The following is a 20,943-nucleotide window of genomic DNA, read 5'->3' as shown; positions in this document are numbered from 1 at the left end:
ATTTCTGACTAAGATATTTCTGTTGCATTAAGTTAGTTTTATAGGTGGTGTGGAAGGAAGCAGCAGCAGTGCAGATAACCTAAACTTTTTTTCCCTTTTGCTCTTTTGTGAAATCTGAAGCTGCTTTGTTACCTTGAGTGTGAATCATTGATATACATATTCCTACAACTTTTATTGCTACTGGAAATAAGGTTCAGTCACTTGTATTAAGGGCACCTCTAGCATCTCATTTTATTGATAAAGGTAAGATTTAGAATGCCTTTTTTTTTTTTACAATTCTGAATAAATGCAGGCAAATGTTAAACACATGTAAGTAACCTCCAACAGCCCTTCAGTTCAGTTCAGTTGCTCAGTCGTGTCTGAATCTTTGCGACCCCATGAATCGCAGCACGCCAGGCCTCCCTGTCCATCACCAACTCCCAGTTTACTCAAACTCATGTCCATTGAGTCGGTGATGCCATCCAGCCTTCTCATCCTCTGTTGTCCCCTTCTCCTCCTGCCCCCAATCCCTCCCAGCATCAGGGTCTTTTCCAACGAGTCAACTCTTTGCATGAGGTGGCCAAAGTATTGGAGTTTCAGCTTCAGCATCAGTCCTTCCAGTGAACACCCAGGACTGATTTCCTTTAGGATGGACTGGTTGGTTGGATCTCCTTGCAGTCCAAGGGACTCTCATGAGTCTTCTCCAATACCACAGTTCAAAAGCATCAATTTTTCGGTGCTCAGCTTTCTTCACAGTCCAACTCTCACATCCATACATGACCACTGGAAAAACCTTAGCCTTGACTAGACGGACCTTTGTTGGCAAAGTAATGTTTCTGCTTTTTAATATGCTATCTAGGTTGGTCATAACTTTCCTTCCAAGGAGTAAACGTCTTTTAATTTCATGGCTGCAGTCACCATCTGCAGTGATTTTGGAACCCAAAATCTGACACTGTTCCACTGTTTCCCCATCTATTTGCCATGAAGTGATGGGACTAGATGCCATGATCTTAGTTTTCTGAATGTTAAGCTTTAAGCCAACTTTTCACTCTCCTCTTTCACTTTCATCAAGAGGCTTTTTAGTTCCTCTTCACTTTCTGCCATAAGGGTGGTGTCATCTGCATATCTGAGGTTATTGGTATTTCTCCCTGCAATCTTGATTCCAGCTTGTGCTTCTTCCAGCCCAGTGTTTCTCATGAAGTATTCTGCATATAAGTTAAATAAGCAGGGTGACAATATACAGCCTTGACGTACCCCTTTTCCTATTTGGAACCAGTCAGTTGTTCCATGTCCAGTCTAACTGTTGCTTCCTGACCTGCATACAGGTTTCTCAAGAGGCAGGTCAAGTGGTCTGGTATTCCTAATAGCCCTTAGCTCTCTGTTAATATAGTTCTGTTTTGATAGTACTTTTTTCTTCTAGAGAGTACTTTCCCTCTCATATCTTGAAACCATCAATCACTTCTATTAAATATATCTGTATAATTTGATCTGTCTTTAAATTTCTAGTCTTTCTAAATTTCTAATCTTTCTAAATGTCTCTAAATTTCTAGTCTAGTTCCACTGTTGTACATTTCTACTGTGACATCCTGCTCACATCTCAGACTTGACATCCTGCTCATATCTCAGCGCTAACAGATTTTGCTGTGTCACTCCCCTACTTTTGAATTTTGTAGTCACTCAGGCTCAAACCTTGAAGATAGGTTTATTATCCATTTTAGTTCTCTTTAACAGCATGAGCAATATCTTCTTAATCTTTGTATCTACAGCACCTTGCACAGCAGGCAGTAAATAATTGTTTAAAAAAGAAAGAACTGACTAATCTGAGTAAACTAAACAATGAAGATGGAGTTAAGAAAGGAATAAAGTAGATAATGAACAGAAGACCTAAGAAAGGAATTAAATCCATACCTGTTTTCTGCTAGATCTTGGACCCGCATTACAGTCCTTGTCACATCATGCTGGGCTATTGAAGCTGTCCCTTAACTGGTTTTCTCTCTTTCTTGCCTTCTTAGCCTCCTGTCCACTGCCTTGTTCTGCTCCGCCTTATATCTCCATTCTTCCTTGCACTGTTTTATCTTCATATATCAGAATAACCCTGAGATTATCATTTATTTTTTTTAATGTCCTTATAGTCAGTTGCCTTGTACTTGAATGCAATGTATTCTGACCACTTAGAACAGAACTGGAGCTGTAGTAATCACTGAATATTTCTTGATAGATCTAATCATGATGAGTTTCATGGACAGAAGTCAGAGGAAACATTGTTCAAAAATCATTGCTTGTTAACCATTCTTTCTTTAATCCAGCTAAGTTTGCAGAACCAGGGGCTTTCCTGGTGGTTCAGACGGTAAAGAATCTGCCTGCAATGCAGGAGATTGAACCCAAGCCTGGGTTCAGTCCCTGGGTTGGGAAGATCCCCTGGAGGAGGGCATGGCAACCCACTCCAGTATGCTTGCCTGGAGCTTGTCTATGGAGCAGAGCCTGGTGGGCTATAGTCTGTGGGGTTGCAAAGAGTCAGACACGACAGCATCTGAGCACGGCACATGCAGAACCAGACACTGTTCTAGACTTTGTTAGTGCAGGGGTAAGCAGTCTAGTCCAAGAACTCTTGCTGTCTTGTAGTGATGCTTTGAGAGAAAGAGAAAAACAATAAAAAGATTAAGATGAAATGACATGTTATTAGCATACAGGTGGGCTGCTTTTGGGGTATGCAAGTAATAGCTTTATGAAAAAGTTTGGGTATTTAAGCTATAAGTTGAATACTAAGGACAGTCAACCCATGTAAAGGTCTAATATTCCAAACAAATGAAAAAATTGGAAAGATCTGGAGATAAGAATGAATGTGGATTTTTTGTTTTGGGTTTTTTGGTTTGTTTGACTTTTCCAAGTAAATTCCACGAAGGGAAGGATTTAAACTTAAGTAAAAACTTTGAAAATTCAACACACACATGCCATTATATATTTATGTAAATATATTATTGTTTTGTGTGATTTTTTTTGGTCAAGAGTATTTGCAGATATTTTTCCATGTCAGAATATAGGTTTATAGTATTTTTAGGAGCTGTACAGTGTTCAGTTGTGTGGATGAACTTCATGAAAAAAGTTTCATGTAGTTCATTATCTCTCATCACAATTTTTCACTATATTTTCGAAGTACATTTTCAGAAGTTATATTCGATCTCTCCTTAGATAAATACATAGACATGAAATTGCTTAATATCAGGAAGGTTATAAGGATTTTCATTCCTAAGAACAATACATAAATATGCCTGTTTTATGTATGCTGGATTTTATCAGTCTTTATATGTTTGCCAATTGAACATGCAGTAAATCTCCTTAAAGAAAACGTGTGTTTCTTTGATTAAAGCGAGATTGATTGTCATTATGTTCCCTGTCATGTATATTTTAAGAACTGCCTGTTGAAGTCTTCTGCTCGTTTATGATCACAGGACATGGTCTTTTAAGCATTTTTTTTTTTTTTTTACTGTTCTTATATATAGATGGTAAGTGTTTGTTGGAGAATTTTTTTTTTCCCTAGGTAGAATTGTTTAAATGTGTATTATATTACCACTTGGGAAGTTTTTGTTTTTTGTCAAAATTAATACTGTTTAGTCTTCTATATTTATCATGCTTTTAGCTCCAATCTCTGCTTCTCATACAATGAAACTTTTTCTGCTTTGTAAATAACATAAGATTGTGCATCTGTATAGAAACATTCTTTCCACTGACAAACTCACTGCCATGAATTAGTAGGATTTTCAAAATTGGTTAGTGATTGGCTAAAAGAAGCTCCAAGTCCTTTATTAATACCCTGTTTTGTATTCTTTAGTTGCTTTATGTGTAACTCCTATATTACTAATAATTAGGACTTAAGGATGCAGGTTGATAAGGGGCTGTATTTTTTTTTCCTGTTTATGTGTTCCTGGCTTACTTACTGTATAGTCTAGGGATTGAATTTAATTTATTGTCTCTATGAGTCAGGATTCAATTGCAAGTTACTAATCACTGTGGATATGTTTAAGTAGTAAAGGAAGATACTGCTCCTTGGTGTCCAGCTCTTTGCGACCCCATGAATTGTAGCCCACCAGGCTCCTCTGTACATGGAATTCTTTAGGCAAGAATACTGGAGTGGGTAGCCCTTCCCTTCTCCAGGGGATCTTCCTGACCCAGGGAGTGAATCCGGATCTTTTGCATTGAGGGTGGATTCTTTACCATTTGAGTCACCAGGGAAGCCCCCCTTTTAAGTATAAAGGGTCTTAATTCAAAGAGGTGCTTACAGAAATCATCAGAAGTTACCGAGCAGTCAGCTGTACTCCAAAAGCTAGAAAATGAGGAAGCTGCGATCATTGTACCTGCTTCCAGCCTCATGAGGAAGCTGCTATAATTATTGGCTTCTGTACTAAGGTGCTTTTACTAGAGTTGCAGTGAACACAGAGGCCCTGCATGGTGCTTCTCAACACTCAGAAGTAGAGCCTGGACACTGGGGCAACAGCAGGCTGAAGTACTTTTGTATACATGTTTGCCAGCAGAAACAAGCTAGTAGCAAAACCCTCTGCCTTGGTTCAATCGGTTCAGTTCAATTGCTCAGTAGTGTCTCTTTGCGACCCCATGGACTGCAGCATGCCAGGCCTCCCTGTCTATTGCCAACTCCCAGAGTTTACTCAAATTCGTGTCCATTGAGTCGGTGATGCCGTCCAACCATCCCATCCTCTGTCGTCCCCTTCTCCTCCTGCCTTCAACCTTTCCCAGCATCAGGGTCTTTTCCAATGAGTCAGTTCTTTGCATCAGGTGACCAAAGTATTGGAGTTTCAGCTTCAACATCAGTCATTCCAATGAATATTGAGGACTGATTTCCTTTAGGATGGACTGGTTGGATCTCCTTGCAGTCCAAGGGACTCTCAAGAGTCTTCTCCAACAACACCACATCAATTCTTCAGTGCTCAGCTTTCTTTGTAGTCCAACTCTCACATCCATATATGACTACTGGAAAAACCATAGATTTGACTAGACGGACCTTTGTTGGCAAAGAAATGTCTCTGCTTTTTAATATGCTTTCCAGGTTGGTCCTAACTTTTCTTCCAAGGAGCAAGCGTCTTTTAATTTCATGGCTGCAGTCACCATCTGCAGTGATTTTGGAGCCCAAAAAAATAAAGTCTGACACTGTTTCCACTGTTTCCCCATCTATTTGCCATGAAGTGATGGGACTAGATGCCATGGTCTTAGTTTTCTGAATGTTGAGTTTTAAGCCAACTTTTTCACTCTCTTTCACTTTCATCAAGAGGCTTTTTAGTTCTTCTTTGCTTTCTGCCATAAGGGTGGTGTCATCTGCATATCTGAGGTTATTGATATTTCTCCCTGCAATCTTGATTCCCGCTTGTGCTTCTTCCAGCCCAGTGTTTCTCATGATGTACTCTGCATATAAGTTAAATAAGTGGGGTGACAGTATACAGCCTTGACGTTCTCCTTTCCCTATTTGGAACCAGTCTATTGTTCCATGTCCAGTTCTAACTGTTGCTTCCTGACCTGCATACAGATTTCTCAAGAGGTAGGTCAGGTGATCTGGTATTCCCATCTCTTTAAGAATTTTCCATAGTTTGGTGTGGTCCACACAGTCAAAGACTTTGGCATAAAGCAGAAATAGATGTTTTTCTGGAACTCTCTTGCTTTTCCGATGCTCCAACAGATGTTGGCAATTTGATCTCTGGTTCTTCTTTCTTTTCTAAATACAGCTTGAACATCTGGAAGTTCACGGTTCATGTACTATTGAAGCCTGGTTTGGAGAATTTTGAGCATTACTTTACTACCGTGTAAGATGAGTGCAAAAATGCGGTAGTTTGAACATTCTCTGTCATTGCCTTTCTTTGGCATTGGAATGAAAACTGACCTTTTCCACTCCTGTGGCCACTGCTGAGTTTTCCAAATTTGCTGGCATATTGAGTGCAGCACTTTCAAAGCATCATTTTTTAGGATTTGAAATAGCTCAACTGGAACTTCATCACCTCCACTAGCTTTGTTTGTAGTGATGCTTCCTAAGGCCCACTTGACTTCGCATTCCCAGATGTCTGGCTCTAGGTTGGTGATCACACCATCGTGATTATCTGGGTCTTGAAGATCTTTTTTTGTATAGTTATTATGTATATTCTTGCCACCTCTTCTTAATATCTTCTGCTTCTGTTAGGTCCATACCATTTCTGTCCTTTATTGTACCCATCTTTGCATGAAATGTTCCATTGGTAGCTCTAAGTTTCTTGAATAAATCTCTAGACTTTCCTGTTCTATTGTTTTCCTCTATTTCTTTGCATTGATCACTGAGGAAGGCTTTCTTATCTCTGCTTGCTATTCTTTGGAACTCTGCATTCAGATGGGTATATCTTTCCTTTTCTCCTTTGCCTTATGCTTCTCTTCTTTTCACAGCTATTTGTAAGGCCTCCTCAGACAGCCATTTTGTCTTTTTGCATTTCTTTTCCCTGGGGATGGTATTGATCCCTGCCTCCTGTACAGTGTCACAAGCCTCCGTCCATAGTTCTTCTGCACTCTGTCTATCAGATCTAACCTCTTGAATCTGCCTTGGTTAGACCTTCCCAGTTTAATGTGTGGGAATTGAGGAACTTAAATCACATCCAGAACCTGAGATGTAAGAGTTTGAGAAATGCAGTTTCTTTTTTAGCTGAACAACTTCTGCCAGAAAGCAGAAGATGGGTAGAGTGGATATTGACTATTAATCTCCCATATTCACCACAGTCATACATAGGAATAATAAATACTGGCTTACAATGTTGTTTTTCCTATTCTTAGATCAATTTATGTGAAGAATTTGATTTCTTCCCCTTGTTTTTCAGCATTTGCTAGAAGTAAAGTCTTTAAAGCATCTGACAAGATTGACCCTACAGGATCGCATTACCAAGTCTCTTCTTCATTTGCACAAGAAGAAGAAACCTCCCAGCATCAGTGCCCAGTTTCAGGTTGTTTCCTATTTACTTTTTTTTTCCTTTTATTTTTAACAAAGAGGAATCTGTTTTGTTCAGATTGACATCACAAGGTCACAGTGATCTGCAAGATTCATGCGACTAAAAAGTTATAGTAGAATGACTGTTTTGGTTGGAAGTACCAAAGATGGGAGAAAAATCAGGTGCTTTTATTCATCTCTGGGGAGTTCGTATCCCAAAGAGGAATTCGTTATTTTCACCTTGAGGAGAAAAGCACCAGAAAGTTGACTGCCCAGATGTGGCACTGTTACCACCATGGTGTATGTTTTTTTTCCTCTGTATGTTTAAACCACATGCTAGTGCCATCATTATTTGACTAAATGGAATTGTAAGGTTTTTCTTGACTTTTTATTTTAGTTTTGTATATATAGGAATCTGGATCATTTTATTGTGACTGTGCATTTAGGGATAAATACAATCATAATAAATTAACGAAATCACCTCCAGAATTAATTTCAAAATACTCTTCATTTTTCCTCTTCTTATCAGATTATCTCTAATATTCTGTTCACTTGCTAGATATTTATGAAAATGAGCTGAAAATCTGAAGGGTAATGGTATTTTAGATAATTTTATTCTACCTTGTGCTTTATCACTCACAGAAGCAGTACTAACTAAAGCATTGTTAACTAAAAATTTCTTTATCTACTGATAGCTATATTTCTATTTTTTAGCACTTTTTCAGTGCTCCTTTTTAATCCAGGATATCTAAATGTAAATTATCTACTAACATGTCACTGGATATGATCTTGTTTGATTTATAAGCACAGTCCTTCAACCTATAAGCTAGAAATGTCATTTTATTTTAGACAGTTTTCACCATAGGCCCAGAGAAAAATTTGATTCTATAAAAGCTACTTGGTCAAATGTTTTTTCTTAAAAAAAAAAAAAAAAGATTAAAGAGCCAAATAACTTACTAGGTCCTAATAAAGTTAAAGGAAAGACAATTGAATATATGATGGAAGCTCTGCCATGAATTTTACACAAACCTTCTTAAATCGCAATCCTATGGCTTAATGGTATTTGATTATTTAAAAAGAGAGAGGTGTTGCTTGGCCCTATTTATCTAAGGAAGCATTAGTCTCCTTTGCATGATTAGGACGAGTAGAACCATTAAGCTATTGTCTCCTTTGTTTTATCATCTTGGTTCTTTTACAGGTGCCTCTTTATCAAACTCAGTCTTTAATCTGAAGAATACTTGTTATAGCTACTACAATTAAAGCTTAATTACAGTCCTATAATGTCCCTTAAAATCCCCCAAATTCAGGAATTATGGATACTTTCAAATTATATTCATGTATTTAACATTTACAAAGAGTCATCTGTAATGTTTCTGATACACTGTTAAATATTATAAGAGTAATGAATTAATTTTTCTAAACTTTTTATTATTTAGAAAATACAGTGAACAAAAACAAATGAAAATCATTTACCATCCAGAAACATAATGATGAATGTACTACATTTGCCATATTCCTTATTAAATATTTATACATATGCATTATCTATTTTTCCTCCAATTCTGTGAGATAAATATCATCATTCTTATTGTACAAATGAGGAAATTAGAAGTGATGGAGATGGATGGCAGCCAGCTGTCTATGACTTCACACCCTTCTTGTGAATGAATGTTTCTTTTCATCAAAGTGAAATTGTAGAACTCATGAAGGATTAGCTGATATAGGAATTGCTCTTCTATTATGAACATCTAGAAAACTAGGCAAAAAGTAAAAATAGTGTTTTTAGTTATCAGACAATAAGCATTACAGGATTATGATCCCTGAGAAAAGGGAAATAAATGAGGCAAGTCCCAGGTTACTGCACAAAGATAGTTTGCTGTAGCCCAGGGAGAGGGAGCCCAAACAAATGCCAAAGGTTTTGCTCTGAACCTACCCTCACAAAGCTTAATAAAAGTAAGTCTTGAAGAATCAAAATGATCCTGTGTAACTCAACCCCAGGGGCAACTGTTTGTTGCTCTTTAAAGAAATACAGCAAAATCAAAGAATATAAAATCACTCCAGTGTCCAATCTGAAATTATTAGGCATGTGAAGAATCAGGGAAAGAACCACCCATAACAAGACAGAAAAGTTAATCATTAGAAACAGATTGTAAAAATAACATAGATGATGGAAATAGTAGATGAGGGTCTCAAATAGCTATTATAAACCCTGTAAGTGTGTCCAGAGATATAAGAAAGATGTGTATAATAATGAGAAAAAAATAGAAGACAGGAAAAAGACACAAATGATTAATCATTTCAGAGATTAAAATTGTAATATTTGAAAATGAAATAAACTAGTTGGGATTAGTGCCGAAGTAGTGAATTAGAGTTTACATTTACTTTAAAATGCAGAGATGTAATAAACGATGATGAGGGAAAAAATGAAAAAAAGCATTAGCAGCTTGTGGGAAAATATTAAGTCATTGAACATAGATGTAATTGATATCTAAGAAGGAAAGGCAGAAGAGGGGGATACAGAAAAAATTTTGAAGAAATAATGACCAAAATATTTTCTGATTTTTATGAATAATATAGGCTCAAATATCAAAGAATCTCAACAAGTCCCAAGCAAAACACCTCCCCGCCAAGCATATCAAGACATATCACATCAAATTGCTAAAGCCAGTTAAAAAAAGAAAATTTTAAATACAACCAAAGAAAAAAGATATTTATGTTCTATGAAATGAAAATAAGAATAACAGTATGTTTCTCATCATAAACTATGAAAGCCAGAATTCAAGACTAGTATTTTTAAAAGCCTGAAAGAAAAAAAAATTGTCACTCTAAAATTCTCTGCACAAGTGAGTAGTGAAGGTTAGAGACTTTCTTAGACAAACAAAAGTTGAGAGATTGCAGTTCCAGGAAGTCTACAATATAAGAATGCTAAATTTGGAATAAAAATGATGAGAAAACCACAGAATTTGGATCTATACAAAACATTAAGATTGCCAGAATGACAGAATGTAACTATTAAAAAGTTTTTTCTTCTTTGAATCTTTAAAAAAAGATAATGGATTGTAGAAGACAAAAATACTAGTATGTTGTATGGTACAAATAAGACATATGATAAAGTAGCACAGAAGGGAGGGGCTAAATGTAAGTTTATTCTGTTGTAAATTTTTACTCCATATAGTCAAAGGGGACCGAAAAATTTTTAAGTATTTTAAAAAGAAATGAAAATAAAGCATCAAAATTTGTGCAGTGCATCTAAAGTAATATTCCAAAGTTAATTTATAATAATAAATTCTCTTATTAGAAAAAGTAAAAGCTTCATGTCAGTAATCTAAGGTTCTACCCTAGGAAACTAGAAAAAGAAAAACATTAAACCCAAAGCAAGCAGGAGTGAATGATAAAGTAGAATCATCAATGAAATGAAAAACAGAAAAATAATAAGAGAAAACCTGATGAAATAAAAAATCTGGTTCTTTGAAAATATCAGAAAATTTATAAACCTCCAGTTAGACTAACCTGGAAAAAAAGGCAAAGCACAAATAATCAGCATCAGGAATGGAAGAGGGAACGTCATTACATACTTAAAGGTTAAAATTGAAGGAGGAGACTACTACCTTCCTGGATATCCTACTACAGGAGTCCCCAACCTCCGGGATCTAATGCCTGATAATCTGAGGTGGAGCTGATGTCATGATAATAGAAATAAAGTGCACAATCAATGTAGTGCACTTGAATCATCCTGAAACTATCCCCCTCCCACCCGGCTCCAGTTCATGGAAAAACTGTCTTCCGTGAACCTGGCCCCTTGTGTCAGAAAGGTTGGGGACTGCTGCCCTACTGAATGGTTTTCCCAAAGTTGCTCTAATACTGCATGCATTTGAATAAAATCGTTTCATGAAATCTGAAGAAAAGTAAAAAATGTATTGTAGACTTGTTGTGTAGTTGCTAAGTCATGTCCAACTCTTGTAGACCCCAAGGACTGTTGCCTGCCAGGCTCCTCTATCCATGGGATTTCCCAGGCAAGAATACTGGAGTAGATTGCCATTTCCTTTTCCAGGGGATCTTCCCAAACCAGGGATTGAAATGTTGCCTGCTTGGCAGGTGGATTCTTTACCACTCAGCCACCTGGGAAGCCCCCATCATGTATTTAGTTGACTATAAAATTATTTGCAGTATTTACCATTGCCAGTCTCTCAGCTTTAAGGTTAAACTGCCATCCTTGTCCTTAACTGGCCTCAGTTTAATCAGTATGGCGTTGTACACAATTTGCTTTTCAGAAACAAACCTGGTTCTGTGTTTATCACTTGTTTTTTGCATATTTTACCAACATCATAAATCATTTGTGTCCAGTTTGGAATGAGAGACAGTGCTAACTATATTGCTTTGTATTGCAGGCCTCATTAAGCAAGCTGATGGAAACACTTGGTCAAGCAGAACCGTATTTTGTAAAATGCATTCGCTCTAATGCTGAAAAGGTAAGAATGTCCCTTGAATGAGAGCTTCTAGCTTGGCTTACTTCAAACCAAACTTTAAAGTCGTTCTAAGGAGGATATGTGGAAGCGAAGCTGTTTATAATCTTTGTAAGGAAAATGGTGTTCTGAATTTTCTTTGGATATCCTTCTAATTTCCTCACTTACCTGCCTATGAACTATTTATATGAGCTCAATTTAGCATTTTTTAGAATTTAGCATCGGCTACAGAAGCAAAAATCTCTTGAAATTTCATTATACAAAATAATTTTTTGCAACTTTTGTTACCCTAAGATTAATCTCTTGTTCAGACATAAGGTGTTAATCAGTCACTCTTACAGAACTTGCCTGGCATTTTTCATGTTTAGATTCTTGTCTCTTTAAAATAGGTTACTCTGGACATTCTTGATTTCCTTCTCGTTTTATATGACAGTTCCCCTAATTAGAGCTTTGCAAAATATATCTATTAAGTGTAAGCATTTGTTATCTTTGTGTCCATCATAGCAAAAAATAGTTCCAGCCCAAACTTCTGAAATTTACTAGGAAATTAGGTTCAACTTCCTTAATTCTTAAGAAGAAGTCTCCAGCTTTGCCAGTTACAAGTTTTGTGGTCTTAGATGAGTTGCATGACCTCTCTGTGCCTTAAATAATTTCGTCTGTGTAAGAATATACTGTAATTGTAGGACACTTCATAAGTGTTTCGTGAGTACATGAGAAAAAACCAATGTAGTACTTAGAATGTTCCTGGCCCCTAGTAAGTGCTTAGTAAATGTTAGCTATTCCTTAATGGTTGGTTCTTTTATGGTGACAAAAAGGGAAACTTTTATTTACAGTTAAAGAGAAATTTGAGTCCCTGTTATTGAGACCTTGTTCTACAAAGAGTTCAATTAATAAGGTATTTAAGGACACAAAATAAGTACTAAATAAACGTTAACTGTTATTATTGTTTAACATAAGCTGCCCACTTGACTTTTTTCTTGACAGTTGGTATCTCTGTCTTTCTGCAGGAAAATGTTTGGGATTTCCTTAGTGGAAAATTGAAAGTGGTATTTAGAGAATAAGGAGAAATACCAGAAATTTCAAATACATCTTCTTTTGAATGTCTAAAAACACACCTAAGAGATACCTAGGAGTGACTGGTGATGAGGGACTATAGGAATTTTTTATTTTCCAGGGTGCCTTACAGGATCATCAGCAAAAACTATTTAGGGAGATAACTGCTCTTAATCTTGTACTAGTCATAGAAGATGAATCTGTCAGCTCTCAAGTTAAGGCAACTGGAAGATTGTAGAGTAGGTGGTTTCTGAGTGAGATGGTGGGTAAAATCTTAACAAAAATATACTCTTAACTATGTATAAGTAAGTTAATTTTGTTACAAATTTTATAGTGACTAAACTCTGTAGCCTGTGGGCAGCAACATTTCCTTTTGAATTTTGAGGGTGCTTTTCTTCTGCAAGTAATGAAGCCTGGAAGTTTGGTGTCTCTTTTTTTCCCTTTAGTCAGGCAGTCAGAACTTTTCTGAAGCTACCAGTTGTGGAGGTAAGATTGTCTCAGTGCCTCTGCTATGTCTTAACCAGACAACCTCCAGTCAGTTCCTAGATATTCAGAATTTAACTACATTTACAAAACAAACATAAATTTGGAGATCTGTTCTTCTGGGTTAATAACCCTTTTTCTGTTTGCTTTGTTTTAGTTACCATTAAGGTTCAGTGATGCCTTGGTGCTTAGACAGCTTCGGTACACTGGGATGCTGGAGACAGTTCGAATTCGCCAATCAGGATACAGTTGCAAATATTCTTTCCAGGTTATGCTTTTATAGTGATATTTAAATATATATGTACATCAAGTAAATTAGTCTTGTGACTTGCTTATTTTTCATTTGGGACTCACTTGTTTATTTCTCTTAATTCTCCTCCGCATTCTATCTTTCATATACAGAATTGATGAGGGATAGAGAATACTCATTTCCATTGACTGACAGCAATATCATTAAGTTTGTGTTGTAATAGATTCCACTTCTTGGCTATTCTCATTTGATCTGAATGTTTGCTTACATAAGTTTACTCATAACATGGCAGTTCTTCACAGTGATTACTCCAGTAACTGAAATATATATAATCAGAGTAATCTAGTTCAAAAGAAAAGATCTCTTTCGATTTTCCCTAAAGTTTTCTCAGCAGAATTTTTTTTCATAGTATGCTGCCAGCAAGGCTTTCAGCTGTTTTCATGAGCTGCTGCTGCTATGGGTATAGACATTATTTTGAAGCTTTTCAGAAGCTGAGCACATCTTTACTGTTGAGGGAAAGCTTTATTTTCAGCTATAACCTGAGATAGCTGCCACCTTTCCTTATTTTTCTGCTAAAAATTTCAGAACCTTATTAAGTAACTTTTTCTTTGGTCTTTAGTATAGCTTTTTCAAAGGGAGAATTAGTTTCTGCCCTCCTTTTCTTCCGCTTTGATAACAAAATATGTAGATATCGCTACCCCCAATTTTACTAATTAATTAATCTTTTGTAATGTTTTAAATTAACTAGTCATTTCTTGGTTTCACCCTGTTTAAAATAATGAGACAGAAATCAATAAAAGGACAATTAACTTTTTTGGGATCTTGTTTACATATAATTCTCTTGTGATTTTACAATATTTTCTTTTCATTTTTCAGGATTTTGTGAGCCATTTCCATGTACTTCTTCCCCGAAATATTATTCCATCCAAATTTAACATTCAGGATTTCTTCAGGAAAATAAATCTTAATCCAGATAATTATCAAGTTGGAAAATCCATGGTAAATATAATGTATACAGCCCTTGTCCAGATTGAGTATGTTTTTGTAGGCAGCAGTGGAGATACAGACATAGAGAACAGACTTGACACAGTGGGGAAGGAGAGAGTGGGACAAATTGAGAGAGTAGCATTGAACACATACATTATCATATTAATGTAAAATTAAAATATTAATATAGATCAAAATTACCAATTAATCTAAAATTAGACAGCCAATAGAAGTTTGCTGTATGACACAGGGAGCTCAAATCTGGTGCTCTGTGACAACCTCGAGGGGTGCGATAGGGTGGAAGGTGGGAGGGAGGCTTAAGGAGGGGACGTATGTGTACCTATGGCTGATTCATGTTGATATATGGCTGAAACCAATGCAATATTGTAAAGCAATTACCCTCCAATTAAAAGTAAATAAATTAAAAAAAGAAAAAATAATTATCCAATACGAAATATTATTAAAGTGATACTTTATGTTCTTTCTTAAAAAAAAAATAATGGCAGTCTTTGCCTAGGAGAATGTTGATAAGAAAAATAATGGACAAGATAGTGTAAGGAAATTAATTAGACCAAGATTTTTAGTTAATGAGATGGTCAGTATTAATCAAAGAGCTTATGACCAATGCTTTAGTGCCGCCTATAATTTTAACTGCTTAAAAAGCATCTCTTTCTAGGTATTCTACTGTAATTTTCAACTCAGTTTACCCAAAATGACGTTAGCCAGATTCGCCTCTGTCTTTAACTAATCAACTGCTCTTTTTCTCTGTCACCTTTCTTGTAGTTTCTAGACTAGAAACCATAATCATATATGGCTTACCCTTCACTTTAACCTTTTTACAAAAAAGTTCTGTTTCCATTGTTTTTCCTTACAAATGATTCTCACATCTCTGCCTTTCCCTACATTCCTATTGTTTCCATTTTAGTTCTGTTTCTTAGCTCTCACACATTTCTCTTACAGTAAACAGATCCATCATCTGATATCAGTCTGTTATTCCATGTAACTCACTCTGCTCTTAGTATCAAAATTATCATCTTCATATACTTCTTTCTTTATGTCAGTTTCCTGCTCAGTAATAATCACCCAATAACCTCCTGATTAAACATCTTTCTCTTTTTCAAGAACTTCCGTGTTGTGAATTCATACTCTCTTATTGTTCCATGGTCCCCAGTATGTACATTTATTCTTATTTCTAGCTCCTTGTTTTGCACAGGTAGGGTCCTCTGTCTCTTGCCCTTGATAGCTTACTGTTTCACTCTATGGGTTTCTGATACCTATCTGTGCTTTTTAAAAATCTTTTAAACTTTTGACAAAAATGGGAGATGGTGGACATGTTTCTTAGTTTGATCCTGATAATCATTTCACAGTTTATACATGCATCAAAACATCACATTGTACATCTTAAATATATACATTTTTAATATCTATCTGCTCTTGAAGTTGAGGTGCAAATCCTGTTTCCAGAGGGACTGTGTCTAACTTTGTATCCCCCTAAATTCCTAAAGATTTATAATTGAATGAAAGAGTGAATAAACACACTGATGAATATCTCTGGGCAGCAAAGAAGCCTTTGATGCATACTGGATTTTAAAAGATCGTTGTTATTTATCACTATTATAATCATTGGCTCCTGACAGCAGTGAATTTCCCCAGGGAATAATTTATCACAATCTCTGGCACTGGGATTTTTGTACCTATGCTCACCTTTCCAGTTCCCCTTCTATATTCTAGTACCTCCTTTCCAATTTGAGAATGACTGCTTTGGCTAAATCATAGAAATATCAGGATTACTTGTACATGTCTGCTGCTGTACCCATTCTTCTCTAACAAAGCTTATCATGGGAATCATCACAGGAATGAAGACGCATTAAATAAATTTCTCATCTCTTTTTAAGCTGTATTCTTCATCTCTTTCCCTTCTGGTAGGTGTTCCTAAAGGAGCAGGAACGACAACACCTACAGGATCTGCTTCACCAGGAGGTGCTCCGCAGAATCATATTGCTGCAGCGGTGGTTCAGGGTCTTGCTGTGTAGGCAGCACTTCCTCCATCTGAGACAGGCGTCTGTTGTCATCCAGGTGGGAAGTAAAGGGTTCTTTGCCTGAGACTGACCAGTGTATTTAGCCTGTGTTTTAGTAACTAGAAGTGTTTTATTGTGAAGCATTTAAATAAGAATGTAAATTTCTTCAGAGATGCGATTATGTCCTTCTCATTTCTTAAATGTTCATAGTAACCAACAGATTTACCTGGCAATACAATAATAGACTATTAGTAAATATATTAATGTACAGTTGAAATTAAATTGAATTTATAGTTATAATGTCCTGTGAGGTATAATTAGGAGCAAAGGAGTTATGTCCCTTAATTTCTGTTGACAAAGTTATTTTTAGTTTTCTTGGTGATATTTGAGAATGATACATACATTGTTATAATTATTCAAATTCATATTTTACATTTATATTTTTATTTTCTCCCTCATTGATTTCTCCCTCATTGACAGCTGTTTTCCATACAGCCTTCCAACTTTTCCAGCTTTCCAAACTTTTCTGTTTGTGCAAGAAAGTCTTTAATATCTTAATCTTTGAAATGTATACACATTGACCCATTAGTACTGGCAAATTGTAGGTGAGACTATAATGTAATTTATTAAAATTAATTTGTAGGGCATGAAATCATCAAAAATTAAATTATTTTAAGTTGTATAATTGACTTCATCAAGGTTATATTATCTAAAATTGTTATTTTCACTAAGCATATCTGGAAAACAATTTTTTTTCTTTAACCACCCACAGTTTAGCTGTTTAGCTACTTAATCTCTAGTTATGACATAAGAGATTTCTTTTTTCTGTGAAAATGTGTTACATGATACCAGTTTTATCATTTTGTCTTCCCCACAGCAATTCTGGAGGAATTATGTACATCAGAAGCAAGCCCGAGATGCAGCTGTGCAGAAAGATGCTTTACTTCTGGCAGGTGCAGCCACTCTCCTGCAGGCCTCCTGGCGCGCTCACTTACAGAGGCAGCGCTATTTGGAACTGCGGACTGCCGCCGTTGTCATCCAGCAGAGATGGAGGAAGCGCTCTAGGCGGAGACACTTGGCCGCTGTCTGTATACAGGCAAGATGGAAAGGCTACAGGGAAAGTAAGAGGTATCAAGAACAAAGGAACAAAATTATCCTTTTGCAGTCACTGTATAGAGGATTCAGAGCAAGACAAAGGTAATCTTCATTGCTATAATAATTAACTCCTCTTTTCTCAAGTACTTTGCTTATATGTCTGCTCTAACATTTGCCTAACTTGAATTAGAACTGGTTGTGTACAATTTGTCTTCTCTTCTAGACTTGGATCCCCCCAGCAGTTTTAAACCACATTGTGCGGTTTATAATATTGAATTAAATTGGTCTGTGGTTATAACTGCTAAGAATTAACTTTACATTGGGTTGAATCCTTAAAAATTGGCAACATTGCAACTGGTTTTACTTTCAGAAACTTCAATTTCATTTTTAAGGTTTATCTTAAAATAAGATGTTATTGAAATGAGAGCTTTGCTTCTGAGTTAACTTATGCTTTGATTAGAGTGCCCAATTAGGAATAATATACTTAATAAAACATCATCTCACTTATAGAAACAGAATCCTAAAATATGCATCCATGTTAAAGAAATACTTAATATTATACAAAAATTTTTTTGAGACTTTTCACTTTTAAAAATTCTTAATAAACTTATTCTCTCCATTGGTAACCAAGAAATATCTCTAACCTGTTTTTTTTTTTTTTTCTGTTTTGATATAGATTTAAATCTCTGAAAGAACAAAGAGTAAAAGAAGCAAAACTAGAACTTGGATTGGCAAGTATCAAGCCATATGGGACTCTGGAAATTCATGGTTCAGACCCTTCAAAATGGGAGGATTGTTCATTTGACAGCAGAGTAAAAGCCATTGAGGAATGTAAATCTGTGATAGAGAGTAATCGAATTAGTCATGAAAGTTCAATGGACTGCTTGAATGAGTCCCCAAACAAGCGACAGGAGAGAGCCAGAAGTCAAAGTGGTGTGGACTTGCAGGAAAATGTGATTGTAAGAGAGAGACCCAAGTCCTTGGAAGATCTCCACCAGAAAAAAGTGAGTCGGGCCAAAAGAGAAAGTCGGAGAATGAGAGAACTAGAGCAAGCTATATTTAGCTTAGAATTGCTGAAAGTCCGTTCTCTTGGTGGTGTGTCTCCTTCAGAAGAGCGTAGATGGTCTACGGAACTGATGCCTGAGGGCCTTCAGTCTTTACAGGGTACACCTGATAGTGAAAGCTCACACGGAAGCTTGGAACTTCTGAGCTGTGAGGAGAGCCAAAAAAGCAAACCAGAGCCCATAATTACTGATGAAAGAGACTTGCCATTTGTACCACCTGAGGTATCTTGCAGTCCAGATTTTGAGCCACAGGACTATTCTGTCAGTGCCGCAAGCGAGACTAACTATACATTGACTCAAAGGGGGCCACCCTCTGACTCAGTGCATTTAAAGAATGGGGCTATGAAGGAAAAGCTGGTTTGCAGTTCTGAATCTATTACCTGTAAACCACAGCTGAGAGACCCCTTTATTTCAAATAGTTTGCCTACATTTTTTTATATTCCCCATCAAGACCCACTGAAAACGAGCTCCCAACTAGACACAAGTGTCCAGAGAAGCAAACTATTAGAAAGTGAAGAAACGCTTCCATCTCTTACTTTGGATATCAGCAGGGAAGCCGGAAAGTACCACCTCCCAGGAGAAAATCAGGTTGTTGCTTCTTTGAATACAGATTCTTCAAATACCGTGCTTAAGAAGTTAGAAAAGTTGAACACTGAGAAGGAAGAAAGGCAAAAGCAATTGCAGCAACAGAATGAGAAAGAGATGATGAAACAGATTCGCCGACAAAAAGATATTTTAGAAAAGGAGCGTAAAGCCTTCAAGACAATTGAAAAGCCAAGAACTGGGGAGAGTTTTCTGGTACCATCTTTCCATCAGTCAAAGCAGAGAATAGAGAGACCATCCTCTCTTCTCATCCTGAAAACCCCAAATAAGGATGAAGAATCCAGTATGGTTGGGACTCCGTCAGTAACTATAAAAGATTCTGTTCTTGCCCCAAAAGACAGTCCCTCGACTCACTTGCCCTTGAAGGACCGACCTGTCACTCTGTTCTTCGAAAGAAAAGGAGGCCCAGGCCAATCTCATACTGTCAAGGAATTATCCAAGACAGACAGAGTGTCCACCCAACTGAATGTTGCCTGTAAACACTCTCATAGTCGCATTTCAAAGAGAGAACACCTGAGGCCGGCTCAGCCTTGTAGCCACAAATCTGATGACCCTTTCAGAGATGCAGCCACTAAGGCCATTTTTTTCACGCCAAAGGAAAATATGAGTAGTTCCCTGTAAGTGAAGTGTTTATTTTTATGTATAAATGAGAAACTTTTTGGAAATTTTCATTAAGGTGCCTTGGTGTACCTCAGTTATTTGTATGGGTGCTACTTGAATTAGCTAATTTCTGTGTGTAAAAAAATTTCCTGATTGTTGACTACACCAGCCACCTGAAAATTGGATATAATTATACCCTGGGAGTCTTTGACTAAGCACAGGCAGCAGGGTTTTTAGTCCCCCCCCAATGAGGGAGAAAGCACTTGTGGAGCGCCACAGAGTGGCTGGAAATGCAGTCGACATTCAACAATGCGGGTTGCCCCACAGCTGTTAGGTGTAGCAGTCCAAGCTTATTTGTGTCAGGCTTTAAAATTAATGGGGTTTGTGATAGCTGTTGGCCTATTCATGGTCTTCATTAAGATCTTTGTTCTTTTTTGAGGGGGGCAGATAAAAGCCACATAATATTTAGCATCTTAACCATTTTAAAGTGTACAGTTCAGTAGCGTTAACCACATGCACATTGTTGTGCAACAAATTTAGAACTTTATCTTGCAAAACAAATTCAGTTACCCTTGAAAGCAACTCTCCTTTTCCCTTTACCCCCAGCCCCCGGCAACCACCATTCTGCCTTCTGTTTATAAGACTGTGACTACTTTATTTTATTTTTATTTTTGACTGCACTGCAACCAGGATTGAACCTAGGCCCTCAGCAGTGAAAGCTGAGTCCTGACCACTGGATAGCTGGAGAATTCCCTGTGACTACTTTAGATACCTTGTATAAGTGGAAGTTCCTTATACTTTTAAGTTGTCTTAACAAGTGGTAGCTATGAAAAAGCATTTAAGTGGTACATAAAACAAATTTGATAAAATTTAAAATATTTGTATTAAGCCTAGTTACACAGTGGATTCTTTCAGTTCTTGTGGAAGAATATCACTGCTAAATGAAAGGAGAGCCATATCTTAGGGCTAAAAAAGTTGTATTTCATATTAACTGTGAAAATAACTTTCTCATCAAATTCTGAGCTTTTAAATCTTTCAGTCTTTAAAAAACTTGCATACAGATTTTATAGAAAACCTTTGTAAATATGGGCAAGAGATCATTGATATTTTATTTTTCCACTAAGAATTTTTATATCATATTATAAAATGCAGTTGGACTACATGACAGCTTGAGAGCCTAGTCCTGCCCATTAACCTGTAGATTGTCCAGCAGTTCAAGACTGTAGCATATAAGCCCATCAGAAAATGTTCAGTCAGTCAGTCAGTTCAGTCGCTCAGTCGTGTCTAACTCTTTGCGACCCCATGAATCACAGCACGCCAGGCCTCCCTGTCCGTCACCAACTTCTGGAGTTTACTCAAACTCATGTCCATTGAGTTGGTGATGCCATCCAACCATCTTGTC

At 36.7% G+C, this 20,943-nt stretch overlaps 1 protein-coding gene across 11 annotated transcripts in view; it reads left to right on the top strand.

Annotated features, from left to right (window-relative positions):
* The window catches only part of MYO9A (myosin IXA), a 236,254-nt gene that overhangs the window by 150,658 nt on the left and 64,653 nt on the right, over positions 1 to 20,943 (top strand). For all 11 annotated transcript variants that reach the window (XM_043470964.1, XM_043470963.1, XM_043470968.1 and 8 more), the window contains 7 exons: positions 6,819 to 6,941; positions 11,314 to 11,394; positions 13,082 to 13,192; positions 14,051 to 14,173; positions 16,088 to 16,237; positions 17,057 to 17,376; positions 17,951 to 19,558. In XM_043470964.1, the coding sequence (XP_043326899.1) occupies positions 6,819 to 6,941; positions 11,314 to 11,394; positions 13,082 to 13,192; positions 14,051 to 14,173; positions 16,088 to 16,237; positions 17,057 to 17,376; positions 17,951 to 19,558 (2,516 nt within the window). The remainder of the gene's footprint in view (positions 1 to 6,818; positions 6,942 to 11,313; positions 11,395 to 13,081; positions 13,193 to 14,050; positions 14,174 to 16,087; positions 16,238 to 17,056; positions 17,377 to 17,950; positions 19,559 to 20,943) is intronic.

The sequence above is a fragment of the Cervus canadensis genome, chromosome 6, assembly GCF_019320065.1.
Source record: "Cervus canadensis isolate Bull #8, Minnesota chromosome 6, ASM1932006v1, whole genome shotgun sequence".
In the NCBI taxonomy this organism is placed as follows: domain Eukaryota; kingdom Metazoa; phylum Chordata; class Mammalia; order Artiodactyla; family Cervidae; genus Cervus; species Cervus canadensis.
The sequence above is the reverse complement of the archived record's forward strand: the minus strand, read 5'-3'. Positions and strand labels throughout refer to the sequence as shown.